Below are 24,574 nucleotides of genomic sequence, written 5' to 3' on the forward strand. Positions count from 1 at the left end.
ATCTATGCATAACTGAACATTTTGGAGACACAAATTTGTCACAAATTTTATCATACATTAGTGATACATTTAATATACTTACATTCAAAGAAATTGTTGATACAAAGGGAGAATCTTTACTTTCTGAATATATTGTGAACACAGTTAGGTATAAATCGGAAAGGTGAATGTGAATGAGAGTATACATATATACACAAATTAACATCTGCGTTGATCTAATCACCCACACAATGACAAAGAAGAAAGACACAGCAAATAGTGTTGGAGCACATTTAAAATTTAGTCCACATTTTCTTATTTTACAAAGCTACAGTATGCCTGTAGCTTTGGGGATATCAAAGATACTTCATTGTTATTTGTCTATCGAAGACATTTTATGGCACCTTATTCCTTATATAGTGCACTACTTTTGACCGGAACCCTATAGGCCCTGGTCAAATGTAGTGCACTGTAGGGAATAGGGTGCCATTGGGGGAAAAAAACAATAAAGTCAATAAACAATAAAGTCTTTAATATCCCCTCCATGGTCTGACGATATAGGCAATATAATCTAACATCTCTCTGTGTAGAGATCAATAACAATGCAATATCCTTGACTGAGCAGTAAGGTCACCAAGATAATAGGTTTGTGAAACTTCATTCTGTTTCTATTTCCCATTTTGTTATTGTGGTGACTGAAAGGTCAGCTTGTTGTGAACAAGCTCTGCTAAAAAGCTCTTCTCTCTACCTAGACCTGAGAAATATTCAGAGTCACAGAGCTGTGTGTAGAAACAAATTGTATATCAAGTGTTAGAAAACATAATAAGAATCCAATACAACATTTTTGCTGGGGAAGAGGCAGGAGGGGAAAGGTTGTGCCTGTATGTCTTTTCCTGAAAAAAAGACATACAGGTAAAGAATAAATCATTTGAGTTGTGGTACACACTGACTGACAACCTGATCCACAGCTGTATATTCTGTAGAACTGAAATAAAACCTGAAATGTATATCTGTGCTACAAAGGTATACCATAACTTCACAGAACCCAAGGGCAAAATAAATATCATCCACATACAATTTACATTTTAGAGGGATTTCGGGTAAAGTGCAGGAGAGTGTGACTACATTAGGAGCTTCATTAAGTGTGTGTGTGGGGGGGGGGGGTGATAATCTATTCTAGAGGGACACGATGGATATAGTGAAATCACTAGTGGATGGTCGTGAAAGGGTGTGCCATGGAGATAGAGACACAAGTTCACCCCCGAAATGACCATGTTAAGATAACCCACTTCTAGGGCTTCAGTATTCTGTGGAGTGGAGAGTTACGTAATGGATTCCTCCTTTGGGTGTTACATGGTGATCTATGTGAGGGGTAGAGGGTACATCCTGGACCACCTTCTGTGGGGCTTTGCATGATGTAAGTATCTTAAGATATCTGGTCACCCCAGTCCTGTCCCTTAAACGTTGAGGGTCTCTTTTAAGATCTCTTTCAGGTTATCTGGCCACCCCAGTCCTGTCCCTTAAATGTTTAAAGACTTTTTTAATGTTTATTTCAGGTTATCTGGCCACCCCAGTCCTGTCCCTTAAACGTTGATGGTCTCTTTTAAGATCTTTTCGGGTTATCTGGCCACCCCAGTCCTGTCCCTTAAATGTTTAAAGACTTTTTTAATGTTTATTTCAGGTTATCTGGCCACCCCAGTCCTGTCCCTTAAACGTTGAGGGTCTCTTTTAAAATCTCTTTCAGGTTATCTGGCCACCCCAGTCCTGTCCCTTAAATGTTTAAAGTCTTTTTTAATGTTTATTTCAGGGTATCTGGCCACCCTAGTCCTGTCCCTCAAATGTTGAGGGTCTCTTTCAAGGTTTCTTACAGGGTATCTGCCCACCCATTCCGGTTCTTTACACGATGGAGGTTTGTGTCAGGAGTAGAGAGTACCTGGCCAACCCCACTGCAGATCTTTGCACGCAGAAGGTCTCTTTTTGGCTTACAGGGTACCTGTCCAACCCAACTCTGCGGCCTTGGATGAATGTCTTGATTAGAGAGTACCTGTGCCACCTCCAACCTTACATGAAGAAGGTCTATTAGGTTTAGAGAATACCCAACTCAACCTCTCTCCATGGTCATCATGTGCTGGAGGTCTGTGTGATGCTCCTCTGGCTGGTACCTGGCCCAGGCAAACTCCACTTCCCTGGATGATGGTGAAGGTATGTGTGGTGAAGGTCTGTGTGGTGAAGGTCTGTGTGGTGAAGGTCTAAAGCCCTATTCAGACAGGATTCGTTTCATTGGGGGAGATAGGGTAATGTAATTAAATGCACGAGTACAAAACAACATAAATTTAGTCCCATCCGAATCTGCCATGCCAGTCATTTTTACTTGGTGGGGAGGTTATTATTCCAACCCCAAAAATCTACTTATCCCGTGTGAATCGATATCCCTGTGTTTTAAGGGATATTACAGAGTTTAATAGGTACTGCACGCAGTTTGGGAAGAACATGGGAACAAATTGATGCTTTAAACAAAGTGCTATGCACGTAGCCTACAAATGAATGACCTGTTTTGTCATATATCAACTTTCCCTATGCCCAGATGATATTGTGCCCATTCAATAATAAATTGTCAAATATGTTAGTTAATTAGATATCTGTACACATTTCATGGTTCTTATTGATATTATTTTGACTTTCGAACTGAGGGTGGCCAGATACCCTGAAGAGACCCATCCTTAGACGAGTTTAAATATCTTCATGCCTAGAACAGCCTCCAGGCTTCCATCATATGAATAAGGGAAAAAAATACAGGGGGCAGATGGTAAAACTAATCCTGTCTGAATCATCCACTGGAAAAACAGACATTCTAGGGTAATAATTACATAACTGACGTTCTATAGTAATACTAGTCCAGTGCGAATAGGGCTTAAGTCCATTAGGGGGTAGAGGGTCCCCGACCAACCCCCTCTCCTCTCATGGTACTCCTCTAGAGTCTGTACGATGGAGAAGGTCATTGAAGGATAGAGAGTACCTCACACCAGGCCTCTTCTGGTGTTCCCATGGTCCTTATGAACTGAAGGGCTGTGTGATGCTCCTCTGACTGGTATAAAGAATGGCTTTCGAGGGTAGGGAGAATCTGTCTCACCCCAACTCATCTCCTCCCTGGTCCTCACTCCTCATGTGCTGGAGGTCTGAGTGACGCTCCTCTGACTGCTATGGTCCTTGACGACGTAGGTGGAAATGCTCCTGCGGCTCTGCTGGTGGTCAAATCCTCCACACCGTGAGGCCTTCAGGTACTGTGAGGAGCAGCAGACAAAGCACCTCATCAGGTCGTGAAACAGGTGGCCAGCGAAGAACATATAGATCCATGGGTTACAGCAGCTGTTCAGGCTGGCCAGTAGCATGGCAATGATAAACGCCACATCTAGGATAGAGAGAGAGAGAAGGAAAGTTACATTGAAGTCAATTTTCAACTGCCGACAACTTTCAATATGCATTATAGATAGATACGAAGTCTATCACAACTTTTACCAATGCAAAACACAATATGGTAACTACAGTATAGAAATTACAAATATGTGTCCTTGTCCGAAATATATACTTGTTCCCTTGACTGCAAATTGTTACAGTGCAATCTTTGCACCGTAGTTCATTTTAATAGCAACTGCTTGATTGTCAAGTTTGATGTGCATTCAAACTTCCAAACTTGAAGGAGCAATAACAATCTGTTTTCAATAAACTGCTATACTTTGGCAGGCATTCATGCACAACAATCATCATCTTGTTATTCACAAACAGCAAACTATTATCTGACATTATTCTCTCCAGGCATCTGGGGCACTGTTTAACCAAACCCGGTAACCGGAGTTCCGGTTTAGTCAAAAACACCATTCTTCTTGCACTACATGAATGTAGTACCCAATGCATTTGGGTACCCAACGAAGCAATGTTTAGTGTGAAACAAAAACAAACTCAATAAGACACTGATGCGGGAAGGACAGTGTGTGTATGTACTGTGACCTTTGAAGCCATTAGATGAATCCCTACTGGCGATCTGACATTTCACTAAATGAGTTTAAAGTGAACAGAATTGGCATAGGTTTGAGATAGAACTTCCACCATCTCTATCTAGCTCTCTCCTTCCATATGCCTCTGCTCTTCTTAGATCTAGTATGATATGATGTATATTTTATTGTCCATTTACATGGGCATTTATTTTGTGACGTCAGCATACAAATACACAAACACACAATATATTACATGCAGTACAGAAAACCGTAAAGTTAGCACACGTTGCACATTTACATTTCCACATATTCAAAGTCTCTGGCCTACTGTCTGACCATGAACTGGGCCTGCATCTGTCCTATGTCCCAATGTCCCCATCAGCCATCAGGCTGTCTTGTCTTGCTCCTATTCTTGCTGAACAGTGGGACCCTTCGGAGAGCAGCAGTTGAAACACCTCCACTCTTAAAGTGAAGGTAGCTGGCTTTCTAGAACAAAACAAATCAACAAATCATAGTGATCCCTGGCCTGGCTGTGGTGTGTCTTACATATTGGTGGAATGGAGGAAAGGAAAGGGAAACCCCCACTGCCATATGGGAACAGAGCTTTAGATGGAACCATGACGGTTGATGGACAAAAAAAGAAAAGGCTAATTTCAATTCAGTCTTGGGGGATGTGGTTCGATGTGGCAGTTACTGATGTTTGTCCCCCATGAGACACCATAGGAACAAAGCCAGTACTACTTCCTCAAGTTTGGTGCAGTATTTATAAGTTAAAACATATTCAACATAATGTCGTATGTAAAGAAAGTCAGATCCTCTGCTCTGATGGCCAGGTCTATCTCACTGTCTGTGTTCTGCTGTAGGAATGGAAAAAGCACCATCAATGCAGCTTTGCATCCCTAAGTGGACAAGTGAGCGTTGTCAAAATCAAAACCCAACCCTCAACAGTAAATCATGATAAACTCACTAACAAATCTCTGTTTTGGATGAGACTGAATTTATGACCAAAATTATCCTATTTACACTTTGTAGTCAATTTTGACTAATATCGATGCCACATAGGCCGTTTCCTATCAGAGAAGTTGTCTATTGCCTTCAATTGTTCAGAGCATTCGGAAAGTATTCTGACTCGTTGACTTTTTCCAAATGCTATTACGTTACATCCTTATTTTAAATTTGATTGAATTGTTTTTTTTACCCCTCATCAAACTACACACAATACCCCATAATGACAAAGCAAAAATTGAAATATCACATTTACATAAGTATTCAGACAGGACTTTGTTGAAGCACCTTTGTCGGCAATTATAGCCTCAATTCTCCTTGGGTATGACGCTACAAGCTTGCACACCTGTATTTGAGGAGTTTCTCCAATTCTTCTCTGCAGATCCTCTCAAACTCTGTCACGTTGTATGGGGAGTGTTGCTGCACAGCTATTTTTTTAATTCTCTTCAGAGATGTTCAATCGTGTTCAAGTCCGGGCTCTGGCTAGGCCACACAAGGACATTCAGAGACTTGTCCCGAAGCCACTCCTGTGTTGTCTTGGCTGTTTGCTCAGGGTTGTTGTCTTGTTGTAAGGTGAAGCGTCGCCCCAGTCTGATGTCCTGAGCGCTCTGGAGCAGGTTTTCATCAAGGATCTCTCTGTACTTTAATCTGTTCATCTTTCCCTCGATCCTGACTAGTCTCCCAGTCCCTGCCGCTGAAAACATCCCCAAAGCATTTATGCTGCCACCAGCATGCCTCACCTTAGAGATGGTGCCAGATTTCTCCAGACATGACACTTGGCATTCAGGCCAAAGAGTTAAATCTTGGTTTCATCAGACCAGAGAATCTTCTTTCTTATGGTCTGAGAGTCTTTAGGTACCTTTGGCAAACTCCAAATGGGCTGTCATGCGTTTACTGAGGAGTGGCTTCCGTCTGGCCACTCTACCATAAAGGTCTGATTGGTGGAGAGCTGCAGATATGGTTGTCCTTCTGAAAGTTTCTCCCATCTCCACAGAAGAACTCTAGAGCTCTGTCAGAGTGACCATTGGGTTCTTGGTCCCTGACTAAGGCCCTTCTCCCCCGATTGTTCAGTTAGGCCGGGTAGCCAGCTCTAGGAAGAGTCCAGGTGGTTCTAAACTTCTTCCATTTAAGAATGATGGAGGCCACTGTGTTCTTAAGGACCTTCAATGCTGCAGAAATGTTTTGGTACACTTCCCAAGATCTGTGCCTCAACACAATCCTGTATCAAAGCTACAGACAATTCCTTTGAACTCATGGCTTGGTTTTTGCTCTGATATACTCTGTCAACTGTGGGACCTTATATAGACAGGTTGGTGCCTTTCCAAATCATTTCCAAACAATTGAATTTACCACAGGTGGACTCCAATCAAGTTTTCAAAACATCTCAAGGATGTTCAATGGGAACAGGATGCACCTGAGTTAAATGTCGAGTCTCATAGCAAATGGTCTGAATAGTTATAAATCATAATCTAGAATAAACAAGTGACTGTCGCCATTTCCCTTTTTAGAGGCTATTTTTCTGTTTTTTATTTTTTATTAATTAGCAAAAATGTCTAAAAACAAGTTTTTGCTTTGCCATTATGAGGTATTGTGTGTAGATTGCTGAGGAAAATGTTTTCTTTAATCATTTTTGGAATAAGGCTGTAACGTAACAAAATGTGGAAAAAGTCAAGGGGTCTGAATACTTTCTGAAGGCACTGTATGTACCAATAAGCTGTTGTACGTACCAATAAACTAGTCTGATGAAGTGAGTGTTATTTAATTGATGAAAAGATCAGCAAGTAATAAATCATTTTTGGTCTCTGAAGGAAAAGTACATAAATGTATAAAATTGGATGCAGTTAATTAATAATAAATAACAATAATGGACCCTAGCAAATACATCAAGTGGGCTTGCAATTTAATCCACCATCATCAGAGAACTTTCAACTCTTTAGTTTCCTAAGCATATAATGTATATAACACCTAAATAAGCAAAGGAATTATAGAAAGAATAATGGCAGTTTTCCATTCCCTATACACTACTGTATGTGAGGGTGTACATCTTCCCTCACACTCCCTGTCTGCATGAGTTATGATCAGAGCCTGGGTTGAAGATGAGACCTGCTGACAGCCTCTCTCTCTCTCTCTCTCTCTCTCTCTCTCTCTCTCTCTCTCTCTCTCGCTCTCGCTCTCTCTCGCTCTCTCTCTCTTCCTGTCTCTCTCTCTCTCTCTCTCTCGCTCTCTCTCGCTCTCTCTCTCTCTCTCTCTCTCTTCCTGTCTCTCTCTCTCTCTCTCTCGCTCTCTCTCTCTCTTCCTGTCTCTCTCTCTTTCTCTCTCTTTCTCTCCATAGCCTCTCCTTCATTTTACAGACTGTTGAATATACTTTAGGCTATAAAGACATATAGGACACAAGGCCTCAAAGGAAAACTATATCTGGTATTGAAGTGATTTGATCCTAAAGAAGATTGCAGCAGTACCTAATCCTTAGTACAACTCGAGAAATAGAATGCCTAAATTACTCTCCCCTTAGGAGAACCCTTTGAAGAACCGTTTTTGATTCCAGGTAGAACCATTTTGGGTCCACAGAGAACCGTTTTTCACAGAGGGTTCTTACATGGAACCAAAAATGGTTCTCCTATGGGGAGAGCTGAAGAACTATTTTTTCTAAGAGTGTTTATTTCTATGAATAGGACTCAATGAACTGATAATCTGATAGTACAGTTGGGAGCTGAACAGCCAGGTGTCAATTATAATTCAGCATGGAAAGACATGCATGTACCCATGTCTTACAGTTTTTCTCAATTGCTAAAACACTAAAGCCCATTGGCTGAACAAAGTTCTCAGTTGCCTGGACTAATTCAGCTAATTATACAGTCTGTTGTCAATACCGTAAACCATTTTACATGATAAAACACAATTTACAGATCTCACTTAGACTTTTCAGCAAAACTCTAAACACGTTCTCATTCTCAAAACACATTCTGCACTCTAATGCACATGTCATCCATACTGGTAAACACAAGTGGCAACAATCAAATACAAATAGAGAACATATGTCATTGATTGAACACAACCACTCAAAATTGATTTAACCTGTTTCAAATGATATGAGATCATCAAAAGACAATGATGGAAAATATGAATATTTCTTTTGATTAGAAATGTACTTCTCCCTGAGAATTGTATGTTTTGAACAATGTGTTTTCTATTTTTCTGTGTATTGTTTACTAACTGCTTGAGAGTGTATATCATTTTGATCACTTCGTTTACGATTTGAGAGCAGTGTTTGATTTTGAGGCGAATGTTTCATTTTGCAAGAGGAGTCAGAGGTTATGTAAATAGTGCTTGAAGATGAGGTTTTGTGTTTAATGTTTTCAGGAAATGGAGCAATGTTTCAGAAATTGTGTTTTAGCAACTGAGAATAACTGTAATAGTTTTCTCCTAATCATTTATTACAGTTTTTCTCAATTGCTAAACACAATTTCTGAAACCTTGCTCCACAGTCGAAGTATGTCAAAATATTTCAAATATTATGAAAACCCATCTTAATGATGAGTGGGTGAACAAAAGAGGGGGATGAAACCTTCAAGCACTCTTTTGTTGCTGATTCAAAACCTGAGTTGCTCCTAGCCTTCCCCATACCCAGAGGTCCTAAGGCTGACGTCCTTCCAAGTCCATAAGGCTTTTGAATTTTAATTTATCTGAGTATTTGACGATATAGCTCCATTGGGATCCATTGCTCAATGGCTGGCTCCTGCTGCAGTGGCTAGCAACACAAAGTGATGGTTGAAATGTGGTCTGGGGCAGATGGACTCCCCTGAACTCCCCTTTAAAGGAGGAAAGCTTAAGATAAGAGGAGCAAATCTCCTGACAAATGATGTTATTATACAGAAAAGACACAAATCAGGACACAAGGGCCCCTAGGACCCCATAAGATGAGAGAGTGGAAGGAACACTTTGATGTCACAGTACATTTACCATCCCTAGCTCTAGAAAGGCCCTGCAGGGCTTTGAAATGTATAACTGCTACTTTCTCCGACCCTGGGGCGGCAGGGTAGCCTAGTGGTTAGAGCATTGGACGAGCAAGTTCAAAACCCCGAGCTGACAAGGTACAAGTCTGTCATTCTGCCCCTGAACAGGCAGTTAACCTACTGTTCCTAGGCTGTCATTGAAAATAAGATTATTAGTATTTAGGGATTATAACAACATCATATATCAACTTTGAGCTTGATGGTTTTTGTTTGGGCCATTCCAGTGATACACTATATATACAAAAGTATGTGTACACCGCTTCAAATGAGTGGATTCGGCTATTTCAGCCACAGCTGTTGCTGAGAGGTGTATCAAATTGAGCACACAGCCATGCAATCTCCATAGACAAACATTGTTGGGAGAATGGCCTCACTGAGCTTAGTGACTTTCAACGTGGCAACGTCATAGACTTACAGAAAACGTTTGACCTCTGTCATTGCCAACAAAGGGTATATAACAAAGTATTTAGATAAACTTTTGTTATTGACCAAATACTTATTTTCCACCATAATTTGCAAATAAATTCATTAAAAATCCTACAATGTGATTTTCTTGATTTTTTTTTCTCATTTTGTCTGTCATAGTTGAAGTGTACCTATGATGAAAATTACAGGCCTCTCTCATCTTTTTAAGTGGGAGAACATGCACAATTGGTGGCTGACTAAATACCTTTTTTGCCCCACTGTATGTAGTGTATGTGATATGTAGTGTATGTGATATGTTTTGGGGTATATATGGATCTTGTAATCAGTCAAGTAATAACACCTGTGAAAGTGTTTTATATATATTAAAGTGTATGCTTTTCCCTAAACAACTGCCATTTACACAACTTTCTAATGAAGATAGAGAAAAACCTTGAGCATATTGAGTATTCCTTGGTTTGGAAGGTTTCAACATTTTCAATCAGAATAGAAATACCTTTTACCGAGAACAACTTACAGCTGTTTTAGTGACCGATGGCATTTTTCTGTATGTTCCTTGATCAAGCACTTTTCTTATATTAAACACAAGTCTGCATATGTCATACATATGATAAGGAAATACATAAACAAGTAATATAATTTTCATAAAACAAAAACTTTATTGAAAGAATAAGTCTCATTCAAACCTTTTCGCGGTCATAGCGATAAGATTATATACAACATTCATCTCAGGGATATTGTCATCAAAATGTATCTGTGCTTGTCTCCACCCCCCTCCAGGTGTCGCCCATCTTCCCCATTATCCCCAGTGTACTTATACATGCGTTCTCTGTTTGTCTGTTGCCAGTTTGCTTTGTTTCGTCAAGCATACCAGATGTTTTTCCGGTGCTCCTGTCTGGCTCCAGTTCCTGTTTTCTAGCTTTTCCAGTTTTGACCATTCTGCCTGCCCTGACCCTGAGCCTGCCTGCCGTTCTGTACCTTGCCATACCACCCTGGAATACTGACCTCTAAATGCCCTGACCCTGAGCCTGCTTGCCGTTCTGTACCTTTTGGACTCTGCTCTGGACTACTGACCTCTGCCTGCCCTGACCCTGAGCCTGCCTGCCGTTCTGTACCTTTTGGACTCTGCTCTGGACTACTGACCTCTGCCTGCCCGTGATCTGTTGTTTGCCTGCCCCCCTATTTTTGTAATAAACTTTTGTTATTTCAAAGCTGTCTGCACTTGGGTCTACTCCTGAGCCTTGACACTCGGCCTATAGCATATCACATGAAGGGTCAGAACAGGAACAATTTAAAAGACCAATATTATTTGACAATATTTGTGAATAATGATGAGTGAGAAAGTTACAGACACATAAATATCATAGTTCGAAAGCTGTTTTCTGAAGAGCTACAATTGGATCAACAGATTGATCTGGAAAATGCTCATTGGTATGGGAAAACCAGGGGGAACTGGTGATGCCAATAGAACCAGACCCAGGCCAATTTTAGTGAGATTACTCAGGTTCAAGCATTGCAGTCCTTGAAAATGCCAAATGCCTTGAATGAGGATTTCTCTATGCAGTCTGTCAAAGAAGAAACTAACTAATACCAGCCATGAAGGCTGCAAGAGAACAAGGTGACATAGCATACTTGAAGATTGACAAACTGATTGTTCACCCTCCCTCCCTAGGAGTTAGGAGGAGCAATAGACAGGGAGCTATTAATATAGATTTTTTTTGTAACACCAACTTTCCAATGAGAAAGAAACGTATTTATGTTGCCAATGTATATAACCTGACACAAGTTATGGCATTACCTGTCAGATCTCCCCAAGGAGACGTGGGTGTGGAGTCAGGCGCAGGAGAAACAAGTTCTGAAGGAAAAGGGTGTTTATTTAAACAAGTACAAAATAACAGGACACAGTACTACAACAGTAGCCACAAAACCCCACTCAGACACAGTCCAGGGAAAAACTACCTGTTAAAAATTAACTAAAGAAAATGCAAACCAAAACTCACTGACAGTCAAACGAAAACAATCCCGCACAAAAACCCAAAGGAAATGGTGAGATTAAACACCCTCCTAATTAACCATGGTCTTGTAGCGGATGCGAGCTTCAACTGGAAGCCAGTGGAGAGAGCGGAGGAGCGGGGTGACGTGAGAGAACTTGGGAAGGTTGAACACCAGACGGGCTGCGGCGTTCTGGATGAGTTGTAGGGGTTTAATGGCACAGGCAGGGAGCCCAGCCAACAGCGAGTTGCAGTAATCCAGACGGGAGATGACAAGTGCCTGGATTAGGACCTGCGCCGCTTCCTGTGTGAGGCAGGGTCGTACTCTGCGGATGTTGTAGAGCATGAACCTACAGGAACGGGCCACCGCCTTGATGTTAGTTGAGAACGACAGGGTGTTGTCCAGGATCACGCCAAGGTTCTTAGCGCTCTGGGAGGAGGACACAATGGAGTTGTCAACCATGATGGCGAGATCATGGAACGGGCAGTCCTTCCCCGGGAGGAAGAGCAGTCTTGAAACCTGACTGATTTGGATCAAGAAGGTCATTCTGAGAGAGATAGCGGGAGAGCTGGCCAAGGACGGCACGTTCAAGAGTTTTGGAGAGAAAAGAAAGAAGGGATACTGGTCTGTAGTTGTTGACATCGGAGGGATCGAGTGTAGGTTTTTTCAGAAGGGGTGCAACTCTCGCTCTCTTGAAGACGGAAGGGACGTAGCCAGCGGTCAGGGATGAGTTGATGAGCGAGGTGAGGTAAGGGAGAAGGTCTCCGGAAATGGTCTGGAGAAGAGAGGAGGGGATAGGGTCGAGCGGGCAGGTTGTTGGGCGGCCGGCCGTCACAAGACGCGAGATTTCATCTGGAGAGAGAGGGGAGAAAGAGGTCAGAGCACAGGGTAGGGCAGTGTGAGCAGAACCAGCGGTGTCGTTTGACTTAGCAAACGAGGATCGGATGTCGTCGACCTTCTTTTCAAAATGGTTGACGAAGTCATCTGCAGAGAGGGAGGAGGGGGAGAGGGAGGAGGATTCAGGAGGGAGGAGAAGGTGGCAAAGAGCTTCCTAGGGTTAGAGGCAGATGCTTGGAATTTAGAGTGGTAGAAAGTGGCTTTAGCAGCAGAGACAGAGGAGGAAAATGTAGAGAGGAGGGAGCGAAAGGATGCCAGGTCCGCAGGGAGGCGAGTTTTCCTCCATTTCCGCTCGGCTGCCCGGAGCCCTGTTCTGTGAGCTCGCAATGAGTCGTCGAGCCACGGAGCGGGAGGGGAGGACCGAGCCGGCCTGGAAGATAGGGGACATAGAGAGTCAAAGGATGCAGAAAGGGAGGAGAGGAGGGTTGAGGAGGCAGAATCAGGAGATTCTGGTTGGAGAAGGTTTGAGCAGAGGGAAGAGATGATAGGATGGAAGAGGAGAGAGTAGCGGGGGAGAGAGAGCGAAGGTTGGGACGGCGCGATACCATCCGAGTAGGGGCAGTGTGGGAAGTGTTGGATGAGAGCGAGAGGGAAAAGGATACAAGGTAGTGGTCGGAGACTTGGAGGGGAGTTGCAATGAGGTTAGTGGAAGAACAGCATCTAGTAAAGATGAGGTCGAGCGTATTGCCTGCCTTGTGAGTAGGGGGGGAAGGTGAGAGGGTGAGGTCAAAAGAGGAAAGGAGTGGAAAGAAGGAGGCAGAGAGGAATGAGTCAAAGGTAGACGTGGGGAGGTTAAAGTCGCCCAGAACTGTGAGAGGTGAGCCGTCCTCAGGAAAGGAGCTTATCAAGACATCAAGCTCATTGATGAACTCTCCGAGGGGACCTGGAGGGCGATAAATGATAAGGATGTTAAGCTTGAAAGGGCTGGTAACTGTGACAGCATGAAATTCAAAGGAGGCGATAGACAGATGGGTAAGGGGAGAAAGAGAGAATGACCACTTGGGAGAGATGAGGATCCCGGTGCCACCACCCCGCTGACCAGAAGCTCTCGGGGTGTGCGAGAGCACGTGGGCGGACGAAGAGAGAGCAGTAGGAGTAGCAGTGTTATCTGTGGTGATCCATGTTTCCGTCAGTGCCAAGAAGTCGAGGGACTGGAGGGAGGCATAGGCTGAGATGAACTCTGCCTTGTTGGCCGCAGATCGGCAATTCCAGAGGCTACCGGAGACCTGGAACTCCACGTGGGTCGTGCGCGCTGGGACCACCAGATTAGGGTGGCCGCGGCCACGCGGTGTGGAGCGTTTGTATGGTCTGTGCAGAGAGGAGATAACAGGGATAGACAGACACATAGTTGACAGGCTACAGAAGAGGCTACGCTAATGCAAGGAGATTGGAATGACAAGTGGACTACACGTCTCGAATGTTCAGAAAGTTAAGCTTACGTAGCAAGAATCTTATTGACTAAAATGATTAAAATGATACAGTACTGCTGAAGTAGGCTAGCTGGCAGTGGCTGCGTTGTTGACTTTGTAGGCTAGCTGGCAGTGGCTGCGTTGTTGACACTACACTAATCAAGTCGTTCCGTTGAGTGTAATAGTTTCTACAGTGCTGCTATTCGGGGGCTAGCTGGCTAGCTAGCAGTGTTGATTACGTTACGTTGCGTTAAAAGAACGACAATAGCTGGCTAGCTAACCTAGAAAATCGCTCTAGACTACACAATTATCTTTGATACACAGACGGCTATGTAGCTAGCTATGTAGCTAGCTATGTAGCTAGCTACGATCAAACAAATCAAACCGTTGTGCTGTAATGAAATGAAATGAAAATGTGATACTACCTGTGGAGCGAAGCGGAATGCGACCGGGTTGTTGAGTGCGGAAGTTCTATTCAGTAGACGTTGGCTAGCTGTTGGCTAGCTAGCAGTGTCTCCTACGTTAAGGACGACAAATAGCTGGCTAGCTAACCTCGGTAAATTAAGATAATCACTCTAAGACTACACGCTCTAAACTACACAATTATCTTGGATACTAAGACAGCAAAGACAACTATGTAGCTAGCTAACACTACACTAATCAAGTCGTTCAGTTGAGTGTAATAGTTTCTACAGTGCTGCTATTCGGTAGACGGTGGACGTTTGCTAGCTGGCTAGCTGCTGGGCAGATAGCAGTGTAGACTACGTTAGGACGACGAAATACGAAGTTGCAATAGAAGTGCTGACTGTTTCACTTTGTTGTCCTCTTTCTTTTCCTTTTCTTCTGTCCTTCTTTTGTCCTTATTTTGTCTTCCTTTCTTCTGTTAACTAGATATTTTTGTTGTTATTCTTTGTAAGCTAGCTAGCTTCTTCCAGGAGAGTCCCTAGCAACTGCTTAGCAACAAGTAAACAATTCTGCTAGCAATTCAGCTAGCTAAGATAACTGTACAATTTTATGAAAAATAGTTAATTTTTCAAAAGCCTGTCTTTTTTGGTTTGTTCCTTGTTTTGTCTTCTATTGAGTCTTGCAGTTTTCTCTTGATTTTTTCGATGTACTTCACTCTAAAAAAACATTTAAATCTCAATATATACAGGAGCTCATTGTTCAGCAGCTGCTCAATTTAGAACTCCGGAACACCAGGTTCTTGAATCGATCACATTTTTACTAACAAGGCAGAACATTGTTCTAAAGCTGTATCAGTGGCACTAGGTTGTAGTGATCATAACTTGATTGCACTCACTAGGAAAATTAAAATACCAAAGTCTGGCCCTAAAGTAATCTACCGAAGGTCCTACAGAGGGTTCAATCAGGACTCATTTGTGAGTGAAAAAAAAACTACAAGGCGTCAGAGTATGTAACATCTAGCACTCTGAATCCGATGATTCAATTCCTGGTCCTATCACACTTAAAGAACTGTCCAGTTAGTACTCAACTGGCCCCTTACACTGTCTGAATCCGTCCTGCTAGATGACCTAAGCGGGGACATGCTTAAACCACCTGACCAAGTCCTAAAGCAATGGGATTTACTAAATCTTTCCCAGATTATTACCAAATCCACAAGATATGACTCCAAACACCCAGAAAAGGCTACTCACATCAATGTTCTACTCACAAATAATACTGATAGGTATCAGTCTGATGTTTTCTGTAATGACTGTTTAACTGTTTAACTTCCTGTGTTCGTAGTGGCTGCTCAGTGAAACGACCTGTCCTGATGTGTCATAGACGCTTGCTAAATAACTTTAAATCATAAGCCTTCCTTCATGACCTGGCCTCTGTAAATTGGTATAGAATCAGCTTGATCCATTCTGTTGAAGGTGCTTGGACCTTTTTAAAATATATTTTCAGTGATATTGTTAACAAACATGCCCCCATAAAGAAAATGAGAATTAAAAACAGGTTCAGCCCCTGGTTTGACCATGATCTTGCAGAGATACTATACCTCAAGAATTGCATTTGGCGAATGGCTCGGCACACGCATACTCAGGTGACTGGCTCTCATTCAGGCAAATGAGAAATACGTGCACTCAGGCTATCCGGAAGGCCAAAGTTAGTTAGTTTAAGGAGCAGTTCTCTCTCTGTGGGTCTAACCCCAAGAAGTTCTGGAAAACGGTTAAAGACCTGGAGAATAAACCCCCTCACAGCTGCCTATGTCCCTTGAAGTTGATGATGTGGTTGTTACTGACAAGAAGCACATGCTTGAGCTTTTTAATCAACACTTCATTAAGTCAGGATTTCTATTTGACTCAGACATACCTCCTTGCCTGTCCAAATGTTTATCTCCCACCCCTTCTAATGCCACTAGCCCTGATGCTCCTCCCTATTTTCCCCCTGCCCCTCTACAAAGTTTCTCCCTGCAGGCTGTCACTGAGTCTGAGGTGCTAAAGGGGCTCCTTAACCTTGACCCCCAAAAAAGATATGGGTCAGATGGTTTATAACCTTTCTTCTTTAAGGTTGCTATCACTGTAATCGCCAAGCCTATCTCCAACCTTTTTAACCTCTTGCGACGAGCAAACCCGTATCCGGGAGCGTAATCGTAGCCTCAAATGCATTAGCATAACGCAGCGGACATAAATACGCAAAAAATCACAAATGAAATAAATATATTCAAACACAAGCTTAGCCTTTTGTTAACAACACTGTCATCTCAGATTTTCTAAATATGCGTTACAGCCAACGCTAGACAAGCATTTGTGTAAGTTTATCATGGCATAATGCTATGCTAGGCGCTGCTGGCAGCAGGCAACATTTTCACGAAAATAAGAAAAGCAACCAAATTAAATCATTTACCTTTGAAGAACTTCAGATGCTTTCACTCAGGAGACTCTCAGTTAGATAGCAAATGTTCCTTTTTTCAAAAAATATTATTTTTGTAGGCGAAATATCTTCCGTTTCTTCATCATCCTTGGCTGAGAAATCGACCGGAAAATGCTGCAACTATAACGCCAAACTTTTTGCAAAATTTGCTCCATAATATCGACAGAAACACGGCAAACGTTGTTTTGGATCCATCCTCAAAGTGTTTTTAACATATATATTCGATAATATATCCGTCGAGGCAATTGGTTTCTCATAAGAAGTGATTGTAAAAATGGCTACCTCAGTATTTTACGCGAGATTTTCTGCAGGGAGACACCATGTGACCACATGCTATATATGGTCCCTTGCAGCCATTCTTCAATGGAAATACCTGAAAAGACGTCACAATACTGTAGACACCTTGGGGAAAACTCATTCCTAGCTCATTCACAGCCATATAAGGAGTCATTGGCATGAGGCGGTTTCAAAAAATGCAACACTTCCTGTTTGGATTTTTATCTGGGTTTCGCCTGTAACATCAGTTCTGTGGCACTCACAGACAATATCTTTGCAGTTTTGGAAACGTCAGAGTGTTTTCTTTCCAAAGCAGTCAATTATATGCATAGTCGAGCATCTTTTCGTGACGAAATATCTTGTTTGAAACGGGAACGTTTTTCATAAAAAACAATTTAATAGCGCCCCCTAATGCATAACTGGCTCTTCTCTCTGGGGAGGTTTCCATTGCTTGGATGGCAGCCACGGTTCGTCATTTTTTTAAAGGAGAGATCAAGCCGATCCTAACTGTTATTGTCACGCCCTGACCGTAGAGAGCGTTTGAAGTCTCTATTTTGTTTTGGTCAGGGTGTGATTTGGGTGGGCAGTCTATGTTCTATGTTCTATGATTTTCTATTTCTATGTGTTTGGCCGGTTGTGGTTCTCAATCAGAGGCAGCTGTCTATCGTTGTCTCTGATTGAGAACCATACTTAGGTACCCTTTTCCCCCTCCTGATTTGTGGGAAGTTTTTTAATAAAGAGAAAATGTACGCTTACCATGCTGCACCTTGGTCCAGTCCTTCAGCCAGCCGTGACAGTTATAGGCCTATTTCTATTTTGCCCTGTTTATCAAAACTGTTGGAAAAACGTGTCAATAATCAACTGACTGGCTCTGGTTGGGCCATTCAAGAACATTCAGATGCTTGTCCTGAACCCACTCCTGCGTTGTCTTGGAGGTGTGCTTAAGGTTTGGAAGGTGAACCTTTGCCCCAGTCTGAGATCCTGACTGCTCTGGAGAAGGTTTTCATCAAGGATCGCTCTGTACTTTGCTCCGTTCATCTTTCCCTCGATCGTAACTAGTCTCCCAGTCCCTGCCGCTGAAAAACATCCACACAGCATGATGCTGCCACCACCATGCTTCAACAAAGGGATGGTGCCAGGTTTCCTCCAGACGTGAGCAGAGTTCAATCCTGGTTTCATCAGACCAGAGTATCTTGTTTCTCATGGTCTGAGAGTCCTTTAGATGACTTTTGGCAAACTCCAAGTGGGCTGTCGTGCTTTTTACTGAAGAGTGGCTTCCGTCTGGCCGCTCTACCAAAAAGTCCTGATTGGTGGAGTGCTGCAGAGATGGTTGTCCTTCTGAAAGGTTCTCCCATCACCACATAGGAACTCTGGAGCTCTGTCAGTGTGACCATCGGGTTCTTGGTCACCTCCTTGACAATGGCCTTCTCCCCCAATTGCTCCATTTGTCCAGGTAGCCAGCTCTAGGAAGAGTTTTGGTGGTTCCAAACTTCTTCCATTTTAGAATGATGGAGGCCACTGTGTTCTTGGGGACCTTCAATGATGCAAAAATGTTTTTGGTACCCTTCCCTAGATACTTGAATGGCCCAGCTAACATGCTAACTAGTTTCAAAGTAGCAAATGCTAAACCTGTCCGTGATCAGAATCTAATACGCAACCTTTGGGTTGCTAGATGTTTTCCTTATACACCCGCCCAATCACCATACTTTCATTTTTGCCATAGTTCCTGCAGTCAAATGACCAAATTTCCCTCTAGTGGCCTCATGGGTGGAATGTTATTAATATATTTCATAATTTTATATTTAATAAACATTCATTTTTTTAAATGCTGAAAATCCAGTGTTTCTATGTCAAACGGGTTTGTTTATATTTTAGTTTTCTGTGTTGTATATGAAGTGTAATATTGGGATAAAAACTCAAATGGAATACATTTCAACTGTATATTTGACATGGTACATGGGTCTTCTTTTTTTATTCCCATAACCATGTGTGTGAGGTGTATACTTTTGTTTCAAAGTAGATTTGTTTAAGTCTACTGTAAAACCTCTGTCTTATGTAACCATACCAAATGTAACATATCACACTAATTTGAGTGTCCCAGATTGACATATACTATGTTACGTCTACTCTATGAGACCAGGCTGATGGACAGTGGCGTGGTGCTATTTTCTTAGGCGTGGAAGCGCAAAATGAAGTCTAAAACATTATAATTTCCTCACTCAAAGTTTGTACCGACAGATATATAGTTTTTGTATAGCCTATTATTATATATAATATGCATAATATGCACTCTACAGTTGCAACATCTGGCTAAGCACACACATTATTGTGTCAAGACATTTTTCAATGTTTAATACCCTCAAACCCTAATTTAGGCATACCTAATTGTAATCATCACTGTCAATTTTGAATTCTTCATGTTTTACTGATGAAACTGCATCATGGGAACAACCTATACATTTTGACCTATGCATTTTGATTTTCTTGAATTACTGGTTTGTGAGCTAAACCATAGCAGATGGTGAGCTAAACCATAGCAGATGGTGAGCTAAACCATAGCAGATGGTGAGCTAAACCATAGCAGATGGTGAGCTAAACCATAGCAGATGGTGAGCTAAACCATAGCAGATGGTGAGCTAAACCATAGCAGATGGTGAGCTAAACCATAGCAGATGGTGAGCTAAACCATAGCAGATGGTGAGCTAAACCATAGCAGATGGTGAGCTAAACCATAGCAGATGGTGAGCTAAACCATAGCAGATGGTGTTAAAAAAACGATATATATATATATATCCTGGTGTGCTCTGTTGAGTTTTGGAGCATGAGAACTGTGGCCTGGGATGAAAATAAAAAATAAATACAATATAAATATACGACAAAACACACATCACAACAAGAGAGAAAACACTACATAAAGAAAGACATAAGACAACAACATAGCAAGGAAGCAACATGACAACACAGCATGGTAGCAACACAACATGGCAGCAGCACAAAACATGGTACAAACATTATTGGACACAGACAACAGCACAAAGGGCAAGAAGGTAGAGACAACAATACATCACACAAAGCAGCCACAACTGTCAGTAAGAGTGTCCATGATTGAGTCTTTGAATGAAGAGATTGAGATGAAGCTGTTCAGTTTGAGTGTTTGTTGCAGCTCGTTCCGGTCACTAGCTGCAGCGAACTGAAAAGAGGAGTGACCCAGGGATGTGTGTGCTTTGGGGACCTATAAAGGAATGTGACTGGCAGAACAGGTGTTGTATGTGGAGGATGAGGGCAGCAGTAGTTACCTCAGATAGGGGGGAGTGAGGCCTAAGAGGGATTTATAAATAAGTGTCAACCAGTGGGTCTTGCGACGGGTATACAGAGATAACCAGTTTACAAAGGAGTATAGAGTGCAGTGATATGTCCTATAAGGAGCATTGGTGGCAAATCTGATGGCCGAATGGTAAAGAACATCTAGCCGCTCGAGAGCACCCAGTGGCCTCCATCATGATTTAACTGTTTGATTTTGAAATGTAGGACCCCTTTAGGTATAACAAAAACCTTTACTTGGCCTTTACTGCTATAGCCCATGGAAACACATTGAATAACACATTTATGCAGTAAATGGTAAAAAAAGATAGTAAAAAAATAAATCATAAGGAATAAGGTTTTGAAGTGTCTGTCCTATATCTAGGAGATGTAAGAAATATTAGTGGTGTTTTGGACACATTTAACCCGTTTAACCCGAACGGGCCTGGGTCTCAACCAATAGTCAATAGGCTAAATGTGCCAAGCAGGGCTACAGCAACTCCCAGAGAGGGCCAGGCTCCTTAGACTTTGCGGTAGCCTTTCTGGTTTGGGTGTCCTCGGCAGAACGGTGTCATGTAACCAAGTGGTCACATAATGTGCTGGGTTCCACTGCGCAAGATGTAGTTCGTGGAGTTTTTTGAAAATCAAGGCAGACACACGGTGAATTTTGATTTTTTTTTGACGGGCCTCTGCAATGCATAGACATATCCAATAGTTATTAATAATTCTTGCCACTGCCAGAGAGAAGACAGGGAAGAAACCACAATTTACCTACCTCTAGACCGCCATGTAGTTTGTCATTCTATTATTTTTCATGACATTCTTGTGGTAATTAATCAGAATTAATTGTCCAGAAATAGTTTTACCAGCTCTGTGTATACCTCAAATTGAAAAAGGTGAGGGAGCGCCGCTCTCCTGCGATCCAGCAGCACAACCCTGCTTATGGAGCCAACAATTGATCTACATTATGCAGTATTGCTATGTTTATACGTGCTCCTGATAAACCCATCCACGCATAAAGCACTGTGTAATTCATGCATAAAGCTCTTTACAATTACCTTCTCTGGGTGCAGCAGGATCCCATGCCGACCACATTTGTACGAAGAAAAAAGGAGTCCAGCAAACAATATAAGCTAGGACTATGACAAAAGTCATTTTGACAGTTCGGATCTTCGCTTTTGATATGAGCTTCACGCTGCTCACTCGAGAGAGCGCTGCGCCTTTGTACTCCCGCGGCGTCAGAGACATACACTGATCCCGTCTGGTTTTCATTTTAAAGTTTTGCCATATTTTAAAACTTATCAGGCCATAGCAAAGACTTAGGATAGCCACTGGAATTATGTAGATTGTAAGACTAATCCATGTAATGTACGCCTTGGCGCCCCAGGGTTGCACGAAGTCTCCCCAACAATCATAAACTCCGTTGCCCACCTCCCTCAACGAAAATATATACACTTGAGGGGTACTGAAAATCAGACTAAGCATCCAAGAGGCAATCACATAAAAACGGTCCTTCCTCTTGTGCAGAGAGCGAAGCGGCTGACATATCGCCAAACATCTGTCTATGGACATTAGAACAAGCATGTAGGTCGACCCGAACATCCCGACAACCTGTAGGTACTTCACCAGCCTGCACAGTAAGTCCGGCCCGTAGAAGCGGAATGTAATGTCCCATATAAGCTGCGGGAGGACCTGAAAGATTGCCACCACCAAGTCCGCAATACTGAGGTGTTTCATGAAGTAATACATCCGAGAATGGCTGTGCTTGCTCGTATGGCTAGCCAAAAGGACGCAAATGTTACCGACCAACGCGAGCAGCAGAACTAGGACAAGAACGGTCACCTCCACTTTGGCCACCTCCTCGTTCCGCTTCAAGGGGTTCACGATGGACTGGTTCCCAGTACTGGTCTCGTTTCCACCGCGACTCGAATTGGTCCATGAATCATTTATAATTGCCCACAAGTCTTGGTCTCGCAGAAGGTCCTCCATCATTCATGCGTAAACCCGCCACCTTACACAACTCCGTTTTCTACGTTGTTCTGTGTACTTTTGTGAAACGAAAATGTTGGAACTATACGATGCTCCGTCGCTCTGTTTGCATAGTGTGTTTCACCTGGATCCTAAAAACACTGCTTATTATCCAGTACCAGACATCGGTGAAGTGACTGGTTGGCTCCTCATCTGTTCCTTGTTCATTTGTTTATTATTTCCCATTATTGCAAAGTTTATTAAGATGTTTTGTTCTGTTTACATGTTTGTCTCTTGGACGGTAGGCTTATCAAAGGCAAAGTAAAATCCAATAGTAAGGTGTCCCAATTAGGCGTAGACTCTGGGAGATATGTTCTAGGTAAATGCAAATAAAAAGAAGCCTACATTTTACAAGTCAGTGGCAAAAAGATCAAACATGGATAAATGAATAAATACATGTATGATATGTGCAATTACTAGACCAGTCGATTCAGCAATCAATCAATATCAACCATATTAATAGGCTACTAATAATATACTAATTATAATAATCACCATAATCTTACTAATAATCATTTTAATCATACTTACTAATCATGATAAAAATTATAACATTAAGATAATATAATTAATATTAATTTACTTACCATATTATAAAGACAGCCTTTCCAACGTGATGCACAGCAACTAGTGCGCACAGATCTTTTTCTAGATGGGCTTTTGCTATCCACATCCCTTGATGTCTTTGTAGCATGTATGAGGTATAATGCGGGGCTTTAAGCACAGCATACTGAGTTGTGCAAGCTGGGACCCTCCCTCTGCCCATGCGCAATGTATCCGGAATTCTTATTGGTACCACTTCTGTCCCTACTAAGACGTGGCTAAGAAACTCACAGCCGTCACTAGATGGCTATGCAAGCAACAGTATATCATCCAACCTGTAATTAATACAGGGCATTTATTGTTTGTTTTGACAGAAATAAAAAAAATGAAATGTGTTATCAATAGTTTACGCATGAAAGGTACAAGTGGAGCCCCACATTTTTAGAATAACATAAAATTAAAATGGTTTGGACGTTATCTTGGCATTAATACATGTCACATATCAGTTTGCAAACAAAGTAATATATATATATATATATATATATATATATATATATATATATATATATATATATATATATATATATATATATCATTAAGTTAATAAACATGGTCTCTTTTTTGTTTTCTTGAGTAAGGCAGCTCCAATATGCAGGTGCTTCAGCCTAGCTCAGTGCTTTCTGTGGTGGTGGGGCAAGTCAGCAGAAAATATGGAGCGTTGCACCGTGATTGGCTCAGTGTTCTGTCACTCATGGGGACACTACGTCACTGCCAAGTCTAAGGATAGACTTCGAAAATTCAAGCCCTTTGGGTGCTGCCATAGAGTTACATTAGAAGTGCCCATCCAAGAAGGCTCAAGGTCATTGGCCATAGATAAAATGATGTCAAATCACGTTATATCTATAGTAGCTTTGATTGGACTGATCATGTCAACATCATACTTGCAGTCATCATCATTAATCAAATCGACAATCTACTGGCAAATCCTTTTTAATCGTTATCATATGAAGAGAAATAATGATGAGAAATTATAGATAAAACATAGCGTTGCTCATCGGACATTAGACATAAACATTACACAACAAGTTGAAATTGCAAATTTAACAAGGAGTGGTGAGTCCAAAAATGTATTGTATGCTGCTACATAAATGAGGTAATATGCCAGGGAGATATGTATACTCTAGCTAAGAAAGTAATACTAAGTGTATGTTGTGAAGTAAGCTGTTAGTAGCCCATGTGCCTCACCCTAATAATTTGGTCTATTTTCACCTCTTAATTTCCCCTACTGTTCTGACTTGGTTGTACACATGTAGCCTATAACCTGTTTTTGAGAAATGTAATCATTGAATATTGTAAGACCTTTCACTGTCTGCTTATATGCCCCCTGTATTTATCCTGCGGTTCTGACTTGGTGTACAGGGAGAACACTGTAAGAATGGCCCATGTTCTGAATTCTGATGATGAATTCTGACATTTCAAACGGGCTGAACAAATAGTTATATTGACTACATCCGTCCTAGTTCGCTCATAATGTCTTAATCGAAATTACGGATTGCCTCTGCTCTGCCCTTATGCCATAGTTTGTACATCTCAATTGTCAGTAGAAACCACATTGTTAAGCAAGTCATCCATATCAGCTATGTTTTTTTTAAAGGCTGTAAATGAGGCTGAATGAACTTTTTCGCTGCCAGACAAGGCTCCTGATAGCCAGGTGTAGCAGTGGTATAGTGCAATTCATGTATTGTTTAGTGTTGTGTTGTGTAGTGTCTTTGCTGGCATGCATCCTACATTTAACATTTGGGATGCAAAAAAAGTGGGGGATAGGGTGCACATCTGGGTC

General features: G+C 41.9%; 1 protein-coding gene across 1 annotated transcript; it reads right to left on the reverse strand.

Annotated features, from left to right (window-relative positions):
• Positions 1 to 491: 491 nt before the first annotated feature.
• Positions 492 to 22,877, reverse strand: LOC118400492 (isotocin receptor-like). The gene is made up of 3 exons (XM_035797409.2): positions 22,779 to 22,877; positions 21,222 to 22,506; positions 492 to 3,388 (listed from the first exon to the last, which is right to left on the reverse strand). Exons 2-3 carry the CDS (start codon positions 22,153 to 22,155, stop codon positions 3,141 to 3,143), a joined length of 1,182 nt encoding a protein of 393 aa, XP_035653302.1. The 5' UTR covers positions 22,156 to 22,506; positions 22,779 to 22,877; the 3' UTR covers positions 492 to 3,140.
• Between the last annotated feature and the right edge of the window lie 1,697 nt (positions 22,878 to 24,574).

Source organism: Oncorhynchus keta, chromosome 21, assembly GCF_023373465.1.
Source record: "Oncorhynchus keta strain PuntledgeMale-10-30-2019 chromosome 21, Oket_V2, whole genome shotgun sequence".
In the NCBI taxonomy this organism is placed as follows: domain Eukaryota; kingdom Metazoa; phylum Chordata; class Actinopteri; order Salmoniformes; family Salmonidae; genus Oncorhynchus; species Oncorhynchus keta.